The following is a 27437-nucleotide window of genomic DNA, read 5'->3' on the forward strand; positions in this document are numbered from 1 at the left end:
AGGAAGCTGCACAATAAGAAAAAAATTGAGTTATACAAAGCATGAAGCAGAATTTCCATTACAAAATCTGTAACTGTCCCCCAACTACCATTACACTAGTCTCTTCTTATGTGACAACAGAGCGCGGGTGTGACTGCTACCCCCAATTCCCTATAGCTGCTCTATTAACTTTAACTAGGAGTCAGAAAGAACCTTCTGAAAGTTACATCATGGGATTCCAGAATTCCTTATAATTGTAAAAAACCTAATTATTCACACACAAAAATAGAAGAAATAACACGGAGGCGATGAAGAAAGTTAATGTGAAGTTTATTCTATGTATTTTATTCTATCTATTTTTATATGTGCTGGTTACCTCCCATCACTCACGAAGAGCATACAGCAACACTCAGGGCAGGAAAAACCCCCAGTGGAGGAAACCTGCAGGGAAACCATGGCCACTGTATTGCCCCTCCTCTGGGCATACTAAGGGAGGCGACCGCTAGAGCAAGTATTAGTGTATATGTGTATGCATGTGTGTGATGATTGTGTGTATGTGCAGTCACTGTGTCTAGTGATGTAACGTGTGTGTGGGACGATGGAGGATACTTCTCTCCTTGGTTTAGGTCTTTATCCATCCTGCGCTGTTCTTCTCTTTGGACGTTTGGCCGATGTCTTCATCCATCGTGTCTTCTTAGTTGTTGTTCTTCGTCTTGTTCTGGTTGCTGTACATCTAAGTAGAAATGATAGAAGGAAAACTTTAATAACACATTTATTATAGAATAGAAGCAGAACATTAAAGAGGTATTTCAGGTTCTACAATATGCCATAACAATTCCATAGACGTGGCTCCAACCCCCGACCTCCTTGGCCAGAAGAAGATGCAAAAGGACTGGTTGTTATTTTCATTCACATCCTTGGGGCTGCACTTATTATATTGAGGGGTCTGAGATGACCCCAGATATAATAATAGCACTTTTGAAAAAGAAGGGAGAGGGGCAAACCTCACAAATATTTGTGGAAAAAAATCTAGTGAGGTTGGCCCATTTGTACACACTTGTATTCGTGGCTCTGTTCAACCAATCTGATCTGCTTTTTATTATGCATATTTGTACCCATATTTACTATTAAAAAAAACAGGCCCATTGAACGGATCTGCTGAATGGACAGCAGAAACGTCATGTGAATGGCCCCTTACTTGAAGTTCTCTTCCACACAGTGGATACACTTACCTGAGATGATTATGACTGATGTTCCGGGTTCCTCCTCTGCGTCTGTCTGATGATGACTGTCTTCTGCCTCTTCTTCCTTGCTTGAGTCTAGAATTGGGTTACAAAGAGAGCAGGTTGGAAGGGTGGTCCATGGGCCTCTTATGCTGAATTCTCTAAAATCCCTCCTGAACCAGCGTATAGCCAGGCTGTGATGGTCTTCTCTCTCTCTCTTCCATGCCCAGTGGTCGGGGTCTTGTGCCATGATCTAGAATTAAACATAATCTAGAATTATTAGAATCACCACAAGCTTTAGTTCAAAGTTTACATCTTTCTGTTTTATGCTACACACCAGATCGCAGGTTTCCTTGTCTACCCAAGCTCTGAAGTCCATCTTGATGAGCATTTGGTTACGAAGGTGAAGCAGCTGGTTCCTCTTCATCTTCAATGTCCATCCAGGGGTCCAGGCGTAGATCTCCCGTCGAAATTCCAGATCCTCTTCAAACTGGTTGGCTAAAAACCTGGAAGAAATAAAAAGTAGGTCAAAGAAATTATAGAACGTGTAAAAAAAATAATAATGAGGAGAGCTGTTGTCTAGTAGTGTATGAATGACATATTAATAGCAGAGTGTTGTAGTTCAGTATATCTACGAATGTACAATTAATGGCTGTTATAAGCCTATAAAGGGAATTTGACGACTGTCTTCTCTGAAACACATACCATAGGTATAGATTGGGCTAATAATAATAGAAACTTACAGAGAGGGAAAGAAATACTGGCGATATTCCTCCATACGTAGCTTGGCTCTTCTAAAGTAGATCAGGACCATCGCCAGGAGATACTAATGGGATAAAAGGAGAGTTAGAAGTTTGTCATAGATTTCCCAATACATAATAGTATGCAGTACAGATATATGAGCTCAGTATATTCTTGTATTTACTGATATCTAGTTACAATCTGACTGCAGCATAGATTAGGGTTATATTTCTTTGTATAGCATCTACTACTGATATCAGGTCATAGTTTGCAGAGCTCAGGAATATTTTCTATTCTTTCCCTCTATATAATAATACCTTGTCCGAGGTCTTAAGACATCTGTCCCTGTCTAGATATAGCTTGATGTCCTCGTCGTCTATCAAAGTAACAAAAATAAGATAATAGGTTAATGTATTTCATCAATACCTTCTGAAATGTTCAGAACACCTTTATATCTACAGCAAAGTAACAAACTGCTTTATCATTGTGTATACCAGGGGTCCTTAAACTGTGGGCCGCGGGCCACATGTGGCCCGCCAAGCACTTCTGTCCGGCCCGCCAACAACGCCGGCAGGCGTGCATTTATAATGAAGCTCCTGGGGAGCTCAGGCCAGGCCATGGAGCGCACTGTGCGACCTGCGCTGCCTTCAGTGCCTGCCTGTGTCCTCCTGTTACCTTGCTTGTATGCGATGTAAGGAGGATACAGGAGGCACCGCTTCCGATGTCTGTGCGACCTGCTCTGCCTCCGATGTCCGCCTGTCACATCACATGTATGCGATGTAAGGAGGATACCGGAGGCAGATCAGACCCGCAGACATAAGGAGCGGTGCCTCCTGTATCCTCCTTACATCGCATGCAAGCGAGGTGACAGGAGGACACAGGCGGACACTGGAAGCAGCGCAGGTCGCACAGAAATCAGGAGCGGTGCCAACAATAGGTAAAGTGAAGCGCACTGTCTCCATGGCCTGGCCCAATATAGTTAACTGTGCCCCTCCTTCACTTCGTCAGTCAGATCACCCTAGCAACGTGACCTGACCTGACGCAGCCCAAATTACAGTAAGCAAAGCCACTACCATACTACAGTTTGCTGTGCTGCTCAGCAGTGGTCTCACTGGTCAGGTTTAGTGCCTGCTGCCTTCCTGGACGGACCCTACCTGTGCCCCCTGAAGTAAGCAGTATAATATCTTACTGTAGGATAAATAACACCTCAGGGGGCGTTCACACTTGTGCTCGGTGTCTGGTGTGTGCATTCCGTCGGGTTTCCATCTTCAGTCCCAGCGAAACTGGACAGGGGATGGAAAGCCGGCAGTCACGTTTAAAAACCATTCAATTGAATGGGTTTGTAAAGGTGACCACCAGTGTCAGCCTGTCGCCTGTCTGCGGGGAAACCATCTTTTTTTTTTAGCCGGACACAAAGTCCTGCATGTCTGACTTTGTGTCCGGCTAAAAAAACGGACACTGGTGGTCACCTTTACAAACCCATGCAATTGAATGGGTTTTAAAGGTGACTGCCGGGTTTCTATCCCCTGTCCAGTTTCACTGGGACTGAAGATGGAAACCTTGACGGAATGCATACACCAGACACCGAGCACAAGTGTGAACGCCCCCTGAGATTGATAATTGAGTGTCCCCTTCCACCCCATGGTTGCATTCATCTCCATTTTTTCTCAATAACACATAGGAATAGCCTTAAGAAAGACATCTAATGGTAGGAGAAGAATAGCCTTTCTTAAGGCTATTCCTAAGTGTTATCAAGAAAAAATGTGATTTTAATGGTAGAATCCCTTTAAACTATATTTCGGCCCTCCAGTGGTCTGAGGGACAGTTAACTGGCCCACTGTTTAAAAAGTTTGAGGACCCCTGGTGTATACTTTTACTAATACATTGTATTCTATATACTATACTATATTTTTTATATAAGTATACTACATCTCCGTAATATAACACATTGTAATAATTATAAACTTAATGAATAAACATAATAAACTCCACAGCAGTTCTGTAGAGTGAACAGTAACTTAGCTGAAGAACAGTGGGGAAATTTATTAAAGAGGACCTTTCATGTCCTCAGAGATGTGCAGTATTACATACTGCAAGAAAGCCGAAAGTGAGCTGAATAAAGCTGGGTGGTGACGTATGCCCCGCCCCCCTGACAGTACCAGGCTATAGACATTAAATGACAGATGCAAGTGGAGCCCCCTATGTCTGGAGTTTTCCTTCTGTTTACAAAAGTAAACAACCATCAAGACAGCATCCACCATTTTGTTTATATGAGTGTCAATGGGAACACACACAGATGAAGGGGGCTCTGTCTGCATCCCTTACTCTGCTACAGTTAATGTCCTTTGTTGTCATCCTGAATGACAGCAATAAACATTGACAATGGTTGTGCACCAAACCCTCGGTTATTACACTGGTACCCAACGCTATCTGAGATGTGTCTTAAGAAAAGGGCAGGCATTGGGGAAGCCGTAGCCCGGCATGCGAAGGGCCATAAACTGTGGCCCTTCCCACCCTCCTACTTGTGATATCTGACTGGTATAAAAACAAGCCAGATATAACAAGTAGCAGAAGCCTGACATTACCTGGGTGGGAAGGGCCACAGGTTTCAGCCCTCCCCAGCGTAATAATACCAGCCTGTGGCCGTGCCACTATCCAGCAGTCTCTTTAGACCCATTATATATACTTTTGTGTAAAAATAAGATACTTTCCGTCAGGTTGTACGGGCTGGAAGGAATATTTTACCCAGGAGTTTGAAGAAAGCAGTCTGTTCTTTCTGCAAGATGCTGTCCTCCATCTTCCTCTTCTTGGATTCCTCCTCGGGGTCAGGTCTTGAACTGTGAGAGAAGAAACTATATTAAGCTTCACGTACACGACCCATTATAGTTTATCTAGGTTCCAAAATATGGTAAAAAAGAACATATATGGGACCATAGTGGGCCACAATGTGCCTATGAATTAATATTGTGCTATATAGAGGTTTCTACTATTTATTCTTATATCTGAGAGATTGTATACAGAGCCATGTGTCATCAGATGCAATATTAGAAGATTTCTTTCTCTTAAATGCACTGCATTCATCTAAGACAGGGGTAGGGAACGTATGGCTCTCCGGCTGCTGCAAAACTACAACTCCCAGGATGCAGACTTGCTCTGTTGTTCTTGGATCTCCAATAGAAGTGAGTGTGGCATGTTGGGAGTTGTAGTTTCACAGCAGATGGAGAGCCAAAGGTTCCCTACCTCTGATCTAAGAGAATAATCTTCCATTGTATAAAGGGCCTATTCATAGGTACAAGGAGTGCATAAGGCTCTGTGGTTTAGAACCCTAAAAAAACCCCAAGTGACAAAATAAGTGAACCTTTACAGGATTATACATGATTTGGTTTTTACAGTATAGTATGTATAAGGTGCAGACACTTAATAACAGAAGGTAACATTCATTCTGGTCTCCTCATGGGTAAATATTGTATTAAATTGGCTGTCCAATATTAGATATTGATGTGCTATCCTTAAGTTAGGTCATTAATATGAAATCAGTAGCTCCAAAATCTTACACCCCACTGATCAGATGATATGGGTACAGAGTTGACTCCTTAGATGGCTCCTTAAACTGTGTAGTATCTGTGCTTCAAGTGAATGGGAGCTGAGCTGCCATAGAACTACAAGGCCACCACATAGTGGATGAAGCCATCTTCTACTGGCTCGATGTGGAAATTAGATGATAGGTGATGGTGTTCTAAGGACAGGCCACCATTGACAGATCTTTGTAATAGAGAGATATACACTATCACACTTACGTCTCCTCTTCATACTGGGCAATAAGTTCTCGCTTCCTCTTCCGCATCATCTTCTCTTCCTCCAGGGAAATGTAAAGAGAAAGAAAATTGTACACAAATACTTGGGAATATGATTTAAAGAGGACCTTTCACCACTTTTGGGCACATGCAGTGTTATATACTGCTGGAAAGCTGACAGTGCGCTGATTTCAGCGCACTGTCGGCTTTCCCGATCCGTGCCCGGTGTAAAGTGCTATCGGTCCCGGGACCGTAGCGCTTTAGTGTCAGAAGGGCGTTTCTGACCATTAGCCAGAGACGTCCTTCTGCCTCGCGGCGCCAATCGCGCTGTACAGTGGTGCGGGGAGGAACTCCCCCCTCCCGCTCCTGATAATGCTCGTCTATGGACGAGCTGTGTGAGCAGAGGGAGGGGGCGTTCCTCCCGGCTCCACAGCACAGCGCGATTGGCGCCGCGAGGCAGAAGGACGTCTCTGGCTAATGGTCAGAAACGCCCTTCTGACACTAAAGCGCTACAGTACCGGGACCGATAGCGCTTTACACCGGGCACGGATCGGGAAAGCCGACAGTGCGCTGAAATCAGCGCACTGTCAGCTTTCCAGCAGTATATAACATTGCATGTGCCCAAAAGTGGTGAAAGGTCCTCTTTAACAAGACCTTACAGAGAAGTTTAAGCTGAAACAGGAGAATCTAACACCACAACACTGCTCAGATGTGCTGTCCTATGTAAGAGCAGGAGAAAAGCTATGCCCTGTGATATATAGGTTTGTATGATACGGAACAGGTTTTTTAAGTAAGAAGTAGAGTAAGTCCAGACAGGACTCTTAGGGGAGACAGTGAGAGTCCTGCTTCCCCTGCCCACAGACAATGATTGACAGTGTTCTGGGTACAAACATGAACAAAGGGAAATTTGTCAATTGGAGATTAGGAGGGCAGCGCTAGGCAGGGTTTTTGGCTGAGATTCTAAACTGGTAATGCCGGGCTCTAAACCTTGTAGCACATTAGCAGATTGCTGAAAACTTTGTTCCTCAGTAACGTAGAATCAGTTCACTAATATGGAGGTAGTAGCTTGGTGAGGGGGATGTGACCTTTAAGGCACTGTGGTAGCTTACCATTGGTTATTCAGATGACAGACTCCCTTTAAAGATGTCTCATAAACAATATATGCTTTTATTACTGACAGACATGAAATGTTAACCAAAAGGATCTGCTTTTTTGGAAACAATATCAGCTAATGGTTTTTCTGTTATCTCAGCTCAGCTCCATGTACTGGATTGGGAGTAACAGTGTGTCTAATAAAAGAGACTTTTCCTAATTCCATACAATCTCTGTAACAGTTATTATGTCAGGAATGACTGGAATGATCTTCCATGTTTCTCCATATCATCAATAAGAATCCAATATTCCACACATTAGACCACGAGCATCCAAAATTATCAAATTATCTATTGGTACCTGAGTTTTTCAATATTCACCTACTTAACCAAATTTCTCCATATTTCATCTTTTTATCCCAGTGTCCCTATATTTCCATAATTTCCTAAGGGTCTCTATATTTATCCACAGTCACCCAAGTGTATGTATGGTATATTATATATGTATATGTATATATGTAACCATAGTTTAAGAATCTTCATATGGATAAACCCAAGTGTCTAAAATTCAGTTATGTTTTCCCTATAGTCCCCCAGGTTTATCCATGTACATCCAAGCCATCCAGGGTCGGACTGGCCTGCCGGGGAACCGGGGAATTCCCCAGTGGGCCCCCGAGCCTGACTATTAGTTTTATCTAAATGCACTTGTCAGGGGCCCGATCGGGATCTTCAGGGGCCCGATCGGGATCCTGATCGTGCCAAAATGGGCTGCTGTACCAATCGCTGGGAGTGTGTGTCTCTGCTCCCTGCACTGTACCCTGCCGTCATGTAGCAGTAGCTGTGCTGCCCCTCCCCCACACAGATCGGAGTGTGCAGGGGGAAGTCTGCCGGCTGCTGAAAATGAAGAGCTCTCACCATTGCCAGACAGGACAGAGCTGCACATGAGGCTCCATACCCAGTGCACCCAGCCAAATGTAAGTACATTTTTTGGGTAAAATATGTATATTAAAAGTGTGTATATTTGTGTAAAGTGTCTGATATACTGTGTGAGTCCTGTATGTTTGTAGATTGGTATGTGTGTGTGTGTGTGTGTGTGTGTGTGTGTGTGTATGAATGTATGTGTGTAAATGTATGTTATATGTATTAGGCCTGGTTCACATCTTCCCTTTTCGGGAAGTCCACTGTGGGGCATAATACAGTGTGCAGGGGCCACTATGGGGTATAATACTGTGTGCAGGGGACACTATGGGGGATAATACTGTGTGCAGGGGCCACTATGGGGGATAATACTGTGTCCAGGGGCCACTATGGGGCATAATACTGTGTGGAGGGGCCACTATGGGCGATAATACTTTGTGCAGGGGCCACTATGGGACATAATATTGTGTGCAGGGGCCACTGTGGGACATAATACTGTGTGCAGGGGCCACTATGGGACAATACTGTGTGCAGGGGCCACTATGGGGTATAATACTGTGTGCAGGGGCCACTATGGGACATAATACTGTGTGCAGGGGACACAATGGGACATAATACTGTGTTCCGGGGCCACTATGGGACATAATACTGTGTGAAGGAGCCACTATGGGACATAATACTGTGTGCAGGGGCCACTATGGGACATAATACTGTGTGCAGGGGCCACTATGGGACATAATACTGTGTGCAGGGGCCACTATGGGACATAATACTGTGTGCAGGGGCCACTTTTGGGGATAATACTGTGTGCAGGGGCCACTATGGGGGATAATACTGTGTACAGGGGCCACTAAGGGACATAATACTGTGTGCAGGGGCCACTATTGGGGATAATACTGTGTGCAGGGGCCACTATGGGGGATACTACTATGTGCAGGGGCCACTATGGGGGATAATACTATGTGTAGGGGCCACTATGGGGGATAATACTGTGTGCAGGGGCTACTATGGCGCATAATACTGTGTGCAGGGGCCACTAAGGGACATAATACTGTGTGCAGGGGCCACTATGGGGGATACTACTATGTGCAGGGGCCACTATGGGGGATACTACTATGTGCAGGAGCCACTATGGGGGATAATACTATGTGCAGGGGCCACTATGGGGGATAATACTATGTGCAGGAGCCACTATGGGGATAATACTGTGTGCAGGGGCTATTATGGCGCATAATACTGTGTGCAGGGGCCACTCTGGGGGATAAGTACATTTTTTGGGTAAAATATGTATATTTAATGTGTTCATGTGAAGGTAACAAATTGTTGAGGTCCGCAATACTTTGGTCCAATTAAAATTCAACTTTTAATAAATCTTCTTAAAAATCCATAATGATGTACATGATATAACAGAAGAAAAAATAACAAACAACAAGTAAAAAAAAAAACGCAGACACGTGTCGGCGTTTTTTTTTTACTTGTTGTTTGTTATTTTTTCTTCTGTTATATCATGTACATCATTATGGATTTTTAAGAAGATTTATTAAAAGTTGAATTTTAATTGGACCAAAGTATTGCGGACCTCAACAATTTGTTACCTTCACATGAAAACTTTTCTCTTTGGAGTCCAGAGATTTGGAAGGTCGTGCACCCTTTGGTTTCCACTATATGGTGAGTGACAGTGTCTGCTTTTTTTGATATTTAATGTGTGTATATTTGTGTAAAGTGTCTGATATACTGTGTGAGTCCTGTATATTTTTAGATTGGTGTGTGTGTGTGTGTGTGTGTGTATGTATATGAATATATGTGTGTGAATGTATGTTATATGTATTAGGCCTGGTTCACATCTTCCCTTTTCGGGAAGTCCACTGTGGGGCATAATACTGTGTGCAGGGGCCACTGAGGGACATAATACTGTGTGCAGGGGCTACTATGGCGCATAATACTGTGTGCAGGGGCCACTTTGGGGGATAATACTGTGTGCGGGGGCCACTAAGGATTAGGCCCTACTGAGCAAAACACAGCTAACGCTGGGTTCACACCAGCGTCTGGTCTCCATTCTGAGGATTCCATCTTCTGCATGCAGAAGACGGAAACCTGTCGGTTCAAGTCTGGCTGTGAGCGCCGGTGAACGTTTCATGCTCTCTGCGGCAAAACCGTTTTTCTTTTTTTAAAACCAGACACAAAATCCTGCATGTCCGACTCTGTGTCTGGTTAAAAAAAAAAAAAAAAAACGTTTCGCCGCGGTGAGCACAAAACGCTTACAGACACACACTTTTCAAACCCATTCATTTGAATGGGTTTGAAAAATGCCTGCGGGTTTCCATCTCCTGCCCAGTTTCAGGCAGGAAACGGAAACCTGAAAGCGGAGACCCCGGGTGCAGATGTGAATGAGCCCTTAAGAACACTTTCTATTTTTTAAGCACACTGCCGATCGGAGTGTGCAGGGGGAAGTCTGCCTGTCCCAGTGTCTCCCAGCGCGGTCCAGTCCGGCATGTAACTACCAGCAGAATTGCCGGACCGGAGCACTGGGAACAGATGAGTGCAGGGTTTTTTTTATGTGTACTTTGTTTTTCACCTCCCCGGACTAATTATAAACAAAAAAAATAAATTATGCTGGACAACCTCTTTAAAGTGTGGGGCATTTGGGGGGAAAATTAAAGGGGTTCTCCAGGCACAATTTTCTATGGTTTATCGTCAGAATAGGCTATAAATGCCTGATGTGTAGGGGGCCCACACCCTGCCCTCAGACCGATCAGCTGTATGGAGCCACTTCTGGCACCAGTGCTGTACACAATACGGGGCCAGAAGCAGAAAGCTCTGTCCACTGTATATCAGCCAGCACCTTCTGACAAGGCCTAACACAGCGTCCCGGAGCAAAAAAGCGCTGCAGGAAAAACTGATGTGTCGGCGCTGGGGGTTTTCCTGCAGCGCTTTTTTGCTCCGGGACGCTGTGTTAGGCCTTGTCCTTATAGTGTAATGTACAGTATATTCAGATGGTAAAGAGGACCTTTCACCTCCTGGCGCACATGCGGTTTAATACACTACTAGAGAGCTGACAGTGCGATGAATTCAGCGCACTTTTGGCTTTCCCATTTTGTGCCCCCGGTGAAGAGCTATCGGTGCTGGTACCGTAGCTCTTCGCTGTCAGAAAGGCGTTTCTGACAGTCAGTCCGGAACGCCCTTCCTCACAGCAGCGCCTATAGTGCTGTACTGTGAGAGCGTTATAGGCGCTCAGCGTCATCGCTGGCTGGTAAGCAACGACCCCTCTCACAATACAGCGCTATAGACGCTACCGTGAGAGAAAGGCGTTCCTGACTGACTGTCAGAACGCTCTTCTGACGATGAAGATCTACGGTACCGGCACAGAACGTGAAAGCCAATAGTGCGCTGAATTCAGCGCACTGTTGGCTTTCTAGCAGTGTATTAAACCTCATGTGCCCCAGATGGTGAAAGGTCTTCTTTAAGAATTAGATGCAACAGCGAGATGCAGCTAAAAAAACATTGTGGGAAAAAATTGCAGTGAATCTCAATATATTTTTTTCCACAGTGTTTTTCATTGAGCTTTTGTCCCCAGCACTCCGTTGTCCCCGCCTGTGTCTGTTAGATACAGGATTTCCAGAAATGAGACCTAATTGGTTTCAGTGGTCCCATGAGGTGCAGGACTCCCAGCATGGGTGCACCAGCGCGAGACTGAATGGACACTGGCAGCGGACAACGGAACAACAGGAGCAGGTGAAGGCGCTTTTTATTTATTTTTTTATTTTACACCTCCCTCCCAGCACATGGGTCGCTCCAATTCCTGGACAAATCTTTAAAGGGTTTATCTATGTTTTTATTATTGATGGTCTGTCCTTGGGATAGACCATAAATATTACATCTGTGATGACACAACAGCCAGGACCTCTGCAGATCAGCTGTTCCAAGACAGCACGGCTATAGGTAATGGTAACATTTCTAGGAGCCATGCTGTTCACTTTCCATACAGTATGTAGCAATAGGTTTAGGTAGTGCAGTGTTGCACATTGTATGGCAGGTGAGCAGCATGGCTCCTGATATGTTATTACCTTCAACCACCCTGTCTGGGTATCGCTGGTTTGCAGGGATCCTGATGGTGGGCCCCTAGAAATAATTCCACTGGTGGGCCCTAGACACCCCAGTCCGACACTGAAGCCATCTACTATATCTCACACAGTGTAAACCATTTCTATTTCCTAAAAACAGGGGGCCCCTCACTGTCACATTACAGGGGACATAAATCCGGATTTCACAATAAAGTGATGATATCTTACCTCTGGTGACTCGCTATTAGCGGTTCTCTTCTTAATCCGCAGGTGTCGATCGGGTCTCTGTAATAAAAAACTGTCGCTTCTGTCGCTTTCTCACAAGTGGGAGCAATAGGGAGCCGGTCTAATCTCTGAAAGAGCAATCACTGACTGGCACCAACTGCCGTTTCTTTTCCAGGTTTGTAGCCACATGCTGTGATTCTATTGGCTGATGTTTGCGGCACATGCCAGGATGAGTCATGCGGCACATGCCAGTGCCAGTTATACTGCAGTAAAATATATTACATGTATTCTCTATTATGACAATTAACAGAAATTTAGAAAATTCAGCATTGAAAGTTACATATAAAAAAAAAAACACAAAACACAATGCAATAAAGGCTCCAAAAGAAAGTGAATCCACTAACAACCATAAATAATGTCAAACGACAGGATCACTTATAAGTAAAAGTATGAATGTTTTATTGAAATATATAGAAACAAAATAACAAAAATATAATAGTATAATAAATATGGAAAGGACCAAATGAACCAATGATACCATAGCATGGGAGGCTACAATGTTATAATATGTCAATAGTATACTAAGCTAGGTCATACATATAACGTGTGCAATCCACAATCAATAAACTAAATGCAACAAATAAATGTTACACAGTAACATAACAACCAATAATAGGGTGAAGTGCATAACATGTGACATAAATAAATATAACACCAACTATGAAAGTGTAAGAGACCAAGCACAGAATCCTGTAATAGAAAATACTAATGAGCCTACCCAGCTATGGAGCGCCCGACGCACGTTTCGCCACTTCCTGAACGTGCACCATGGGTGGAGATGCACGATGTTACATCATCTTCGGGTACGCCTGCCTCTTCTGTCTTCTTGTAGTTACGCCCTCTGGTTCCGTGTCTTCTTCCGTCGTCTTGTCTTCAAATCCCACGCCTGCGTAGTAGCGCTTCACTCCGGAGCACTACTGCGCAGGCTCACTTGCCAGTCCCCGTAGAACTACACGAGCGTACCGCACGCTTGCGAACTTCCACTAAGTAAAATGGCGAGTGAACCTGCGCAGTAGCGATCCGGAGGGAAGTGCTACTACGCAGGCGCGAGATTTGAAGACCTCAAGCCAGAAGAAGACCAATAGGAAGCCGGCAGAGGAGAAGGGACCAGAGGGCGTCGCTCCAAAAAGACAGAAGAGGCAGGCGTGCCCGAAGATGATGCGGCATCGTGTATCACCGCCCCCAATGCACGTTTGGTAAGATTAGCATATATGTTTTTATGCTTTTATTTAAAAACGGGACCGGGGGTTAATATGACATTTACGGTGCCTGAATAGCCTTTTTAAAGGCTATTCACGCATATGTGGAGCTTTATTAGCATAATTTTACTGATAGAGCCCCTTTAAATGGATATCGGGTGCATTATTTTACACTCCGTACCTGTCCTAAAGATGTCCAACTTTTCAAGCGGACAGAAAAAACCTACGTGTCGGGTTTTTGTAAGTAGGGCCCCGCCACAGTCAATTGCCCAGGGCCCCGCAAAGCCTGGATTCGCCACTGTCATGACCCATTCATTTCTATGGCCCCATAGGCACAATCAAGTATTTTCACGGTCTGGTGTTTGGGGTCATGAGCAAAGCTAAGGATAGGTCCTATTCCTATCCATTTTGTGGATCGTGCTCACTGGCAATGCGGTGCACGGGTGTTACAGGGATGACATCTTCCGTCAGTGCGATCAATCATGGCCTGGTGACATGTTCACAAACCTTGTACCTCCTTTGCCTGTTGCTTGTATATTAGACATTGGCTTGCCCTGGACTTCATCTTGGTCTGCTTATTCGGTGACATGAATGACCTTATATTGCTGGCTCAGACTCTTGGCTCTGAATCAATGGATCTCTGGTATGGTCCTGACAGCTACAGTATTTGGATTCCTTAGGATTGGAGGACTTACTTTGATTATCCATCTACCCATCCATCCTGGACTCATACTGTATTTCCACCTCTACATAGGCTGTACATTAGGTGAGTATATTTATGGCCTTTTGATCCAGGCATTATGTTCCAACACCCATATTTGGCTTACAAAGGTTTTTTTTCAATTAGTCTGGTAATTTTATTTATTGCTGGATCACCATTTAGATGGGCTCTATTCCTCATATTTTCCAGAGATGAAAGCTGTCAGGTTGGCACATCTGCATTTCAGACCATCAATTCAGGACAAATTAGTCCTAATTCAGACAGACATCCTATTTTAAACAGCCTATTATTGGAACAAGCAGGGTGGGACACAAAGCAGGTTACTGATGACAGAATGCAGGAATATTCTCCAACCAGCAGAATCTGCCCTGCTGGACTTAAAAACTCTGTATATAAAAGGATCTCTGATTACCAGAGCCCATCTTCTGAGCCAGAAGACACTCAGACCACCGAAATGAGAATTTAATCCCGAGTATTTCCATGTCGTAACAAATAGATGGGGAATGCCACAGATAGACTTGGTGGCAACCAGGAAGGCTAAGTTCACATGGCGGAAACATTTTCGCACGGCTAGCCACAACATAATGCTGATGCAGTACATCGCCATCCCTTCGTGGCATCCCACTCCTGATTAGGCCCGAATGAATGGGCCTAAGCAGGAGGGTGTATTGAGCCGTGGCTGAATCATCTGCAGAATCCGTGTGAAGATAGGGCATGTTGCATATTTTTTCCGCAAACTGAAAAAAAAATCGCTAGCGGAAAAAACTGTCAGTGACTCCCATTTAATCTCAACGTCAAAATCTGCCTGCAAAAAAACTCAGTGTAAACATACCCAAACAATGCAAAACTACAAGTGTTTTATTCCCTGAACCCACAAGATCACCCATACACAGTGGATGCGTTCGCCATGAGCTGGAGACACAAATTTCTTTATGTCTTGTCTCCTGTCCAGATCATCCAGATGCTCCTGCAGAAGCTACTGCTGGAAGGTCCATCAGTGATAATAATAGCACCATCACTGGCGTCTTCTTCAGTATCTGGATCTGTTAACTCAGAAGTCTGTTCCATCCAGAGTTGAGCAAACTCAGTTTTTCAGCTTGGTTTGTGAAGGGTTAAGACAGAAGACTATAGAGTGTTATCTACATCAGCAATTAATACTCTATTAGCAGCCTGTGAGGACTCTACAAATAAGACTTATTTGGTCTAAATTCCCAGTGTCCTACAGTTCCAGATGGTTACAGATTACAGATGGTTTTCAAAAAAGGCCTTAAAGGGATCCTATCATTTAAACTCAATTTTTTTCTGCCCATCACATAGGAATAGCCTTAGGGAAGGCTACATAATAAATATGTGGAGTAAGGTAAATCCGCACCGATCCAGGTCTTGTAAAATTTGTCTTTTATTCATGTTCTTTAAAAAATAGGGTCAATACGGGGGCAACATACACAAGACATACAAAAGTGCAGAAAGATATACTTCTTGTTGACAATGCCATGACTAAGGGCTGAACTTAGTACCCTGAAACGTGTTGTCGTTTTTTATGCACTTGTTTTTCCTACTTTTTCTGCACTTTTGTATGTGTTTTGTACGTTGCCGCCTTATGGACCCTATCTTTTAAAGAACATGAATAAAAGTTAAATTTTACAAGACCTGGATAGGTGCGGCTCTACCTTACTCCCCATATTTATTCCATGAAGAAATCTGCCTCTTAGAGTCCGGAGGTTTTTGAGGTCATGCATCCCACCAGGACTTGCGTGAATATATGGTGAATTTTCAGTTTATTACCCATATCTTTAAGGCTACATAATACTGTGTAAATATACAGGTAGGTAGTAAATTCACAATTAGAGATGAGCAAACCGTAAAATATTCGATATTAGTTTAGAATAGCACCTCAATATTCGACTATTCAAACGAATATCGAACCCCATTATAGTCTATGGGGAAAAATGCTTTGTTTCAGGGGATCCCACCATTCAACTCAGGAGAGTCACCAAGTCCACTATCACACCCCAGGAAATGATGCCAACACCCTGGAATGCAACTGAGACAGCAGGGGAAGCATGTCTGGGGGGCATCTAACAAGCCCAAGTCACTGTATTACGTCGGGATCTCTGTCAGCTTATGATATGTGGGAGCTAACTTTTTCCCATAGGAATGCATTGACCAGCGTTGATTGGCCGAATTCTATAGCATTCGGCCAATAATTACGGAAAAGAAGGAGAATAACACAATACTCAAAATAATGTATGAAAAATAAAAGCAATTTTTATTAAACATCATTAAAAAACTGACAAGACAAAAATACAGGTAAAGGGGGGGTTCTATCCCAACAAACCGACAAACAGTGGATATTGGTATTTGTAAGTTAACCTACATATAACAATCTAGAAAATTGTGAATCAAAAATATATTTAAATAATCAATGTAGTTACAAAAGTTCGCCACTAGGTGGCGATAATATTACACTGCTGCTGCATGGCTCTAGTCACCAAAAAGGCCAAAAAATGAAATACTGCTGCTGCATGGCTCTAGTCACCAAAAGGGCATAAAACACTGCTTTCTAAAGGCTCCACTCACTCCAACAGCCAAAAACACTGTAGTTGAAAGGCTCCACTCACTCCAAGGGCCAAAAACACTGCTTTCTAAAGGCTCTACTCATGCCAAGGGCAAAAACGACTGCTTTTTAAAGGCTCAACTCACCCAAAGGACCAACAAATCTCTACTGCTGCAAGGCTGAACTAAGTTCAAGGGCCTAAAACTCTGCAGGTAAAAGGCTGAAGTAACCTGAAGGGCCTCAATTTCTGCTGGTAGCTCAGCTTAAGGGTGTGTAACTTAATTTGGAAGCGCTCATGTTAAGGGCCTTAAAAGTGAATTTTGGAAGGTCTTACCACATCACACACATCCACAACGACAGTTCGGGGTGGGGACTAAAGGATTTCCCATTGCCTATTCCATCTGTGGTTGTCATGGGGAACGTGGTTTAAAAGGGGTGCTTTTTATTGTTTGTTGAGCTTAAATTGGGGTTTGTGTCCATCCATTTGGGGAGTAAAGAAGGTTTCCAGGTATTTTCCCACTTTGATAGAGGTTTTTTGGAATGTGAAAGTGTGTAGTTGTTAGGCTATGATAGTGGGGTAATACAGTGACTTGGGCTTGTTAGATGCCCCCCAGACATGCTTCCCCTGCTGTCCCAGTTGCATTGCAGAGGTGTTGGCATCATTTGCTGAGGTGTAATAGTGGACTTGGTGACTCTCCTGAGTCGAATGGTAGGATCCCCTGAAACAAAGCATTTTCTCCCATAGACTATAATGGGGTTCGATAGTCGTTCGAATAGTCGAATATTGAGATGCTATTCGGAATGAATAACGAACATCGAATATTTTACTGTTCGCTCATCTCTAATAACTACATCTAAAACTACGAATGGGGTTTGTACAATTGGGAAAGTGCAAAGATAGTCAGTTTTACTAAATTCTCCCCAATATTGTCCATACAACTGTTCATATAATCGGCTACTCCCCAGCAGCCAGACCTACCTGGTGTAGTAGCACATCCCACAGAACAGAATTGCAGCTCACCTTCAACCTCCACAGTCTGTTAATAGGGCAGTTTTTATCTACTGGTCTATACACAGGGCAGAGGAAGACCAGATTGTGATTATTGCCCTATATGAATCTTCTCAAACAACAAGTTAGTTGTCTTCTCCTCCTTGGTAGAACACTTCAGACGTTGATAAAACGTAGGTAGTCAGATCAGTTTACACATATGATTGCAGTCTTCTGTTACTATAAAAAGGGCATTGGGCGCCTGTCCTGTAAGCCGTGCTAGCACACCAGAAAGAACCTGCCATGCAGAGTTGCTTGACTTAGATGGTGGGACGAACACTGCTAAGATGATCACAACACAAAATTCACTTGGAAATTAAAACAGGCCAGGATCTCAATATCTCCAAAGCAATGATGCATCCATACAGTAATATGTCAGGGGTGTCGCACATGCAACATTCTGTGAACACCAGTAGACTACACTTCGCTTCTGGAGCTCCTTTTCAAGACCAACAACTACAGTTCATCCGTTTTCTTTACAGCAGAAAGTGCATTCCCTGTGATAGTCAAGGCAACTGAAGATTTAACACCATTTTCCTACTATTTAAACTTAAGGGAACCTGCATGGTCTTGCTGGGTAGTTTGTTCTCTGGTTCTATAAGCCTTCATACATTAATGTCCTAGCAGTTTTTCTGCAGCTAATAGTCACATTATGGGTGCAGCACATTTTACATTTGTCTTTGAGGCTGGTAACATGTATGATAAGAATCCGTCTGCCCTCATACATTATCCATTATACCTAGTTTGGTTTGTTTACTTGTAATTCTGCCAAGAGTAACTGTATAATAACAAACAAATAGCTGAGAAAAGCCCATACGAGCATAATGCAGGAGATTCAGGAACACTGAACAGCAAATATAGGGCAAATACATGCAGGAATGAAGGAGCTAAAGAGATCCCTGACACGGGAAGAGAGCAGCTTATGTACACTGTCAGGAAAGCTGCTTGCTGGCTGTGATTAATATCCAATCTGTAATCATACAAGCAGCCAGTCTCTATCAGTTTCTCTATTAGTCGCTATTAAATGACACTAGGTTTGTCTGAAAAGTTAGTGATGATTTAAAGCCCCCGAATCCCTCCTTAGGGACGCAAAGTCTAGTACTAGCTCCTGTTCACTTCCTTATAGCAAATAACTCTAGGTTCACACTAGTATTCGGCTTTTCATTGTTTGGGTCTGCTTGGGGATCCTAAAAATCGAAAACTAATCTGCTGTTTCAGGACATTTTTCTCTCCACATTATTCAAGTGGATTCGGGAATGGAAACCCTGAATGCCGTTTGAACGATGGTGTGAATTCAGACTACGTGACCTCTGAAGAAGGTGATACGAGGGTCATCTGCTTATTTATTCCAGTTTCCTTATGGAAAAAAATATGAACCATTATGTTGGAGAAGATTATACAAAGGCAAATATTGCATTGAATGTACAGGTGAACTTTTGCACCAGGGCCCATGAGTGTTTAGTTAGGACCCTGATTTGAGCCAGAATTGTAACAAAGTTTCCTCAGTAAATCCTTAGCTTATAAACATGTACTATAAACTTTTCACCACTAGATGGTGCAGCTGCTTAATTTTCACACAAAGTCATTTGGGTAAGTGAAGTTTAAAGTAGGGCAGACATTATAATAGTAACGGAGAAGACAAAACTCAGGATTGTAAAGCTAAATTCACATCTGCATCGCAGATTGGAGATTCCCTTGCAATATCCACCTGAAAACCTATTTAGAAGACTTTTTCTTCTGCCAGATATAGTTTTCCCATTCTGTGCCCCCAGTGAAGAGCTATCAGTGCTGGTACTGTAGCTCTTCACTGTCAGAAGGACATTTCTGACAGTCATTCAGGAACGCCTTTCTTCACAGTATCGCCTATAGCGCAGTACTATGAGAGTGTTGAGGAATGCCTCCCTCCCCTCCTGATAGTACTTGTCCATAGACGAGCACTGGGGGGGCAGTTCCACACCACGCAGCGTCATCGCTATAGATGCTACTGTGAGGAAGGGTGTTCCAGACTGAGTGTCAGAAACGCCCTTCTGACAGTGAAGAGCTACAGTACCAGCACCGATAGCTCTTCACCAAGGGCATAGAACGTGAATGCCGATAGTGCGCTGAATTTAGCACACTGTTGGCTTTCTAGCGGTGCATTACACTGCATGTGTCCCAGGAAGTGAAAGGTCATCTTTAAAGGAAAAAAAAATTGTAAAGATACATATAGTTGTGAAACCACTATGCGTGTACTGCTACACCGGGGAGAATTATTAGCACTATACAGACAGTTACCAAACAATACACATCATATATAGACCAACAACACCTCTATAGTAGGCCCTAGTAAACACACTACCTCAACATGGTTACTACCTGCACATACCGTATATACTCGAGTATAAGCCGACCCCCCTAATTTTACCACAAAAAACTGGGAAAACTTATTGACTCGAGTATAAGCCGAGGGGGGGGTTGGGAAATGCAGCAGCTACTGGAAAATTTCAAGAACTAAAATGGTCGGAGTTTTTGGGTGCAGTAGATGCTGGGAGCTGGGGAAGGGGGTGTTTTGGTTGTCTGTCTTCCCCTTCCCTGAGCTTGAGCACTGTTTTTTTTACCCCACTTGGAACTCAGCCTGGCTGAATATAGAGTATCTGCAGTGCTCCTATTAACCCCTTCCCGACGGAACAGGAGCACTGCAGATCCCCTATATTCAGTAGACTGGGCACTGTCAGACACAGGGATACCTAATGTGTTTGTGTTTCACAGTAATTTTCTACTGGAGCAGCGTGAGGAGGCCATACAGTGACCCAGTAGCAGAGAGTGGAGGTGGAGGTGGCAGCAGTGTGAGGAGGCCATACAGTCACCCAGCGGAAGAGTAGGGAGATGGCAGCAGCATGAGGAGGCCATACAGTCACCCAGTGGCAGAGTATGCAAATGACAACAGCCTTAGAAGGCCATACAGTGACCCAATGGAAGAGTGGGATGGCTGCAGCAGCGTGTGGAGCCCATACAGTGACCCAGTGGCAGAGTGCGGAGGTGGCATCAGCAGCGTGAGCAGGCCACAGAGTGTCAAGGTGACATAATGTGGAGGTAGAAGCAGCTTTAGGAGGCAATAGAGTGACCCGGTGACAGAGTGTGGTGAAGCAGCATGGAACATTTAATCTGCTGCATCAGGCATTAGTGGGTGGAAATCCTGGCTGATGTAAGCTTAATTCATCTTCACAAAGGTCAGTCTCTCCAAATTTTTGGTGTACAGGTGAGTTCTCCTTGGGTAACTATGGCCTCCGCCACACTAAACACCCACTCTGATGACACACTACTGGCTGGGAAGGACAGCTTTTACAGGGCAAACTCAGCTAGTTGTGGCCACAAATCCAGCTTGGCTACCCAAAAGTCCAATGGATCTTCCATTATGGGTGACAGCGTGCACTCTAAGTATGCCACCACCTGCTGTTCAAGTTCTGCTCTGTGTCTGCTGATGAGCAGCTTCTTCACTATGCGAGTGAAGAAAGTTGCTCATCAGTGACTCTAGGCAGAGGCTGCTGCTGATGGAGCTAATACTGCTGCTTCCACCCCCACACCCAGATGCCATGTCAGTGCAAGTTGAGCGCTCAGGGATCCCCCGATGAGACATGCGAGAGGATGAATGATGGCACAGATAGGCAGTGGCCAACTTGCTACATAGTATGTCTCTATAGTAGTTCAGTTTGTCCTCCCTCTCAGCGGGTGTAAAAAAGGACCCCATTTTTCCCCAGTAGTGAGGATCTAACATTGTGGAGAGCCAGTAGTCTTCCCAAAAATGCCTGTAGGTCACTGATGTCATCCTCAACAGTCAAGCCAAGAGCCTGACCAGTCCAAACACAAGCTCCAATGCCATTCTCATCACTATTTCTCCATCTACTGGAGGATGTCTCTTCCAGATCTTGGCTGGGCACTAGCTGCTGACTTTCCAGTAGTAGCTCATCCTCACAGTATAGTGGATCTGAGCCAACAGCATAGAGTAATTCTCTAGCTGAAGGAACACAAAAGGACAGAGGCAGGTTCAGGACACCTGAGGGTACAGTGCCTGCTCCCAGGCCAATCCAACTAAGGGTTGTGTCTAACGAACCCACCAACTCTTGGCTGATGTCACTTGGGATGAAACGGATGACTCAACCAGTCTACAACCGTTGCTGGTCAAGACACAACCACAACTTGACACTGGGTGCTCAGGCCTCTGTAAGTGACCCCTACTACCCTGGGGGTGCTACGCTGTTACTCCCTTACTCTACTGCAAACAGTGCCTGTGCTAGAAACAACTAGACCTCTGGCCCTCCCCTGTGCATGGTCTGTTGCTTCTCTGTCTGACATACTGAGAGATGACCTGTAATTTTATAATGGGAACAAAATGGCAGATATGTCCCTAATTTGTTTCCCCACTGATAAACATCTTTATATGAGTGTTAGCATAACCGCTAACTGCAGAGATTAGTGCCTAAGAATTATTCATTTTCGCTATTACTGCATTGAGAAATGGCCTATAATTGTATAGTCTGAACACAATGGCTAATATGCCCCTTATTTGTTTCCCCACTAATAATCACCTTTAAAATAAGGGCCCCTTCACACGGAGGATACTCTGGATGATTCGGAACGTGTAAACGTTCCGAATCAGCAGCGTTTAAAACAGGTCCCATTTCTTTCTATGGGAGCCGGCATACGTGCGCTCCCCATAGAAATGAATGGGCTGCTTTTTCCCATTCATTTCTATGGGGAGCGCGCGTATGCCGACTCCCATAGAAAGCAATGGGACCTGCTTTAAAGGGATTCTACCACTAAAACACATTTTTTTTCTAGTTAACACGTCGGAATAGCCTTTAAAAAGGCTATTCGTCTCCTACCTTTAGAAGTGCTCTCCGCCGCGCCGTTCGTTCAAAATACCGGTTTGCACCGGTATGCTAATTAGATCTATCGCAGCGATGGGGGCGTCCCCATTGCAGCTCGAAAACCGACCGCAGCGCCACCTCTATGGTCTTTGGTATCCTCCCCTTCCTTCTTCAGCATCCTGTCAGACGCCTGCGCAGTACGCTCTGTTCGGCGAAGATTGCCAAACGTACTGCGCATGCGCAAAATTACGGTGCCCGCACTATGGCTGGGACCCCAATTTCGCGCATGCGCAGTACGTTCGGCAATCTTCGCCGAACAGAGCGTACTGCGCAGGCGTCTGACAGGACGCTGAAGAAGGAAGGGGAGGATACCAAAGACCATAGAGGCGGCGCTGCGGTCGGTTTTCGAGCTGCAATGGGGACGCCCCCATCGCTGCTCCTGCGATGGGGACGCCCCCATCGCTGCGAGAGATCTAATTAGCATACCGGTACAAACCGGTATTTTGAACGAACGGCGCGGCGGAGAGCACTTCTAAAGGTAGGAGACGAATAGTCTTTTTAAAGGCTATTCCGACTTGTTAACTAGAAAAAAATGTGTTTTAGTGGTAGAATCCCTTTAAACGCTGCTTAGCTGCAGCTTAGCGATCCCCACTTCACTGACACAACAGCCGTGTTCTGTGCTCCGTGTGCACAGCAAAGTCATCTGCTGTCTCTTCTGTATGCCGGCTGCTGCCTCTGGGATGAGCTGGGACTCGGAGAGCTCATCCTACAACAGCAGCGACAGCAGAGTCGGCATTGCTGTGCACACGGAGCACAGAGCACGGCATCCAGCCGGCTGCTATCTCAGTGAACTGGGGATTGCTAAGCCCTGCCCCCAAAAGCTCCACAAAGCCCCACCCCCGAAGCCCCGCCCACCACTGCCGGGCATGCCTTATTTTCGGGGGGGCTTTGTGGAGCTTTTGGCAATTCAACAGAAACCCCCGCATGCCTTACTTTCGGGGAAACACGGTATGTTTTGGATTAGCACAGGCTGTGTCAGTGTTTTTTCATTATAATGCCAGTTTTTATGTATTTAATGATAAAAAAAAAACCTCTTGCCCAAAATACTCTTAGCAAAAAATCTTTTTCACTAACAAGGTTGTCCGTAAAAACAATGTAAGCCACTGTCGGCAGTCACAGATCAAATTGCTCTATTGCAAAATAGACTTAACAAAATTACATGATTGGCATGAAAAAATTAACTGTCCAGTGCCTGTTGAATTCTAGGCAAACTGCAGTATTTGCAGGCTTATACAGCACAGTGCATAAATTCTATGTCCCTCCACTCCTATGAGTTATCTACCTGCCTGGAATTGATTAACACTAACTAAACTTCATTCAACTTCTCATCTGCCTATTATTTTGTGGTTCTATAATAATTGTTGGGGTTGTTTTCCAGTGCAAAATGGAGCAATTGGTTTGGATCATGTAGTGATAAATAACATGTCTGTCCCCTAGATTGACTGTCATTAAAATAACTCCTCTAATCCTTACATAAGGCATTATATTCTGTCTGTGATATCACCACTGTAAGGTCTCACTTACCGCCTATTACTGGCTGAGAGGCTGTCAGGTGATGCCTTTGTATATGAGAGCTTTAGAAACTGTCTAAAAACTAGTGTTACATTGTTGGTGTAGTGAAAAAGCTCCATCATTCCTTGACTAGAAACATGAGGTCTATATTTCATGAAAAAACTCTTTATCAGAAGAGAAATACTTTAAAAGTACAAAAGTACTATATATGAGTTTCAGACTGACAGTTAAACTTGATTGAGATTTTTGGTCATATTTCTTATTATCTATTATTGGGTTTTTTTTCCGCCAGCCACAGAATAAGGGGGTGGGTTTTGATTCATGGCTGGGGAGGGCTACACAGTATTACAAATCTCTTTATATGTTTAAAGGTTAGGTTGCATCTATATTGCATACATTTATTAACTAGCCACCAACAGAGACTATGTTATCATTCATGTTTAAATAGGATCACTTTCTGAAGCCCTAGCAGTGGGCACACTAGTGTGACACTCTTAGCAGAGGCAATTCGCAGTCTTCTCTTATGGAGATATCATTGAACATCCTATACAGATCACACTTTGTTCTTACTCGCTTACATGTGGTGGACATGCACTATTGCTATTAGATATTATACAGTAATCAGCATCATGATGGGCCACATCGGACTTACACAACCCTCAATATACCTCCCACGTGACTCATCTGACTCATCCAACTGATCTTTTGGGCCTCCCAGATCCATTTGGCTTCAAAGCGGTGCACAGAAGGGCTTTTAGTCTACATTTCTGCAGCTACCACAAGAGTATATGAAATCATGCCGTTTGGACAACTCAATTCCATCAGACTGTTTTCCATTGATCAGTTTAACAAGATGTGGGAGACCTGGCCGCCCTCCTCCTATTATCCCAACTGGCCCTATCTCTTTACAATATGAAGCCCCTATTACCTTCTTCATGTGAAGTAGGACCAGTAGTGAAATGTCTTCCTGAAATGATTCCATGGATCAGGGACCAGAGTCTTGATTCTCTGCCTCCTTGTATATGGATGAAGATGTCTTGTGTTATTATTTTCTACTGATGTTGTTCCACGTTACTGCTTTTGTGTGTTCTTGTCTGGTGTATTACTGTTGTATGCCTTATACAACACTTTGTGCATTCAATAAATGTATACATTTGTTGCCAAATTTATAGACAGTTAAAAGTTACACACTTTGCAAATATAAATAATTGGCAGTCTATGAAGACAGTCTTTTGTCTTCATAGACTGTCAATGAATGCAACCATGAATGCAGGAACTTTGTATAGTCTGGCACTTGACACAAAACCAGCCATGATTTTGTAATTGAGACAGGGTTATGTTTTTGTGCATTCTATAACCTTGTCTGTTTCTGTGTTCCAGTATGAGAATATCAAAGGAAGTCATGGCTGGTTTTCATACCATGTACATGCATAGTCATATTCATTGGTAACCCAACAAGACAAAAGATTATTATTAATTGTTTAACTTGTATTTGTCTATAAATTTTTAAATATAGTTAAAACCCCTTTATCTTCTTCAAAATGATGTCTACAACATGACCTACAACCTAGTTTGCAAAAAAACAAGGTATCAAAACTACTGTATGTAAATATACAAATAACTCATGAAATGTGGTGAGGCAAAAGCTAAAATATTTCTATGGTCCTGCAAGCTATCATTGCCTTGGTCCTTAAGGGTTAAAGCATACATCATTTACAAAGCATCAGATTAATTATAATGATGACGAGTTTGTGTTTCTCATATAGGGAGATTAAATCATATAAATCTTCTATTTCAGGTCATTTTCTCCTCTGAGCATTGAACCATAGAGATGACAGACACATAACAATCTAGAGGATTAGTAACTGTAATAATAGATAACTCACTCAGTAATAGAAACCTGTAATATAGGACTTTACTGGATTATTCCTGTGATATAGACACTTGAGACAGTCTGTGGAACCCTAGATATACTAAAGAAAGCAATGGCTATTTTTGCCTTCTTATCACGAATCCTCATTGACTAAATTGTCATTAAAATTTTATTTCTTATCTGACAAAATTGATCCCATAAGAGTTGGTGGTTATTATTACACACTAGTGTTATATATAAAGTTTGAATTTCTATGTAATGGATGCAAGATCATTGCATTTGTTGATATGTGTTACAAATGTGAATATATTCAGTTAACACAGTGATCTGAGACGTATAAATACCAGCTCACATTATATATTTTATCTTATACTTACATACTGGTATGAATACATCAGCAGATGCTATATGATATCATTGGTGGTGGTCAAAAAGGCAAATTTGGTGAAAATAAACTTTGACAGTGCGATCTACTGAGAAGTTATGGTGGCTATAGCTGTCCGGGACACAAGCGGACATGCGCAGTCGGCTCTGCCCAGGCCCGATGCCTGGCAGAGTGAATTCAGAGCCGGAAGACGCCGCGGGGAAGCTGCACGGAGAAGACTTCTAAAGGTAAGAGAAGAACCAGCGTTGATTGGCCGACTGTATAGCATTCAGCCAATCAATGCTGGTTCTGCATCAAACTTTTCCATTCGAATAGCGAGTGGTACTCGATCGAGTACAAGTATTGTGAATACTGTAGTATTCGATCGAATATCGAGTACTACTCGCTCATCTCTACTGCAAATGTGTTCATACGATTATAGAGACAATGATACTGGTTAACCATTTCGAGAACAGCCTGATTGTTGAAGATTATCATCATTCTATGACCACCTTTAGAGACATTGAGAAACAATTCATTTGTCAGGAGCCAGTCTGGAACCTCTGCGGCAATGCACCAAGGTTGCCTGCACTCTCCTATTGCGGTGCACGGCCTGCTACTTCCGGGTTCAATGGGCGGAGGACGGGAACCTCCGCATAGTCTGCAGGGGTTGCTGGCCTCCTCTGCTCCACTGGACTGCAGACTTATGGGGTAGGGGGTCATGCGACAGGCCTAACATTTTTCAATATGCTAGACACATGGGTCTCAATTCTCACGGAATGGGGCATGGCTTAAATGTGCTACAATGCACCAAAAAATGTACCAAAATAGTGTAGTAAAATTCTGGATCAAAGTAAATCAAGTAAACAGTGGTATATATCTAATCTAAAGATACACTCAATTTACCATCCAGAATCAGCCACTTTGATAAATCTGGTGTATTTTCAGACTACCTAAGTTTGCACTATTAGTAAATCTAGGCCTGTGAGTTTATGATAACTACTGCTATAAAATAGATAAGGGACAAAATCAAAAAAGTGTTGTTTACTATTTAGGTGCACTCAGATACCTTGATCACCTTGTGAAAAAATGGTTTTGACAGAAAGATTGCAGAATTTTCCTCTCCAGACTCACTGTTTCCATTACACCTATAGGGAAACCACC

The 27437-nt window shown here is 43.7% G+C and overlaps 1 protein-coding gene across 1 annotated transcript; it reads right to left on the minus strand.

Moving 5' to 3' along the window:
• Positions 1-342: 342 nt before the first annotated feature.
• LOC142200690 (speedy protein 1-A-like) lies at positions 343-17627 on the minus strand. The gene is made up of 8 exons (XM_075271228.1): positions 17549-17627; positions 12036-12295; positions 5741-5799; positions 4689-4780; positions 1946-2028; positions 1540-1708; positions 1212-1455; positions 343-712 (listed from the first exon to the last, which is right to left on the minus strand). Exons 3-8 carry the CDS (start codon positions 5751-5753, stop codon positions 657-659), a joined length of 657 nt encoding a protein of 218 aa, XP_075127329.1. The 5' UTR covers positions 5754-5799; positions 12036-12295; positions 17549-17627; the 3' UTR covers positions 343-656.
• Positions 17628-27437: the final 9810 nt, after the last annotated feature.

Source organism: Leptodactylus fuscus, chromosome 4, assembly GCF_031893055.1.
Source record: "Leptodactylus fuscus isolate aLepFus1 chromosome 4, aLepFus1.hap2, whole genome shotgun sequence".
Classification (NCBI taxonomy): Eukaryota; Metazoa; Chordata; class Amphibia; order Anura; family Leptodactylidae; genus Leptodactylus; species Leptodactylus fuscus.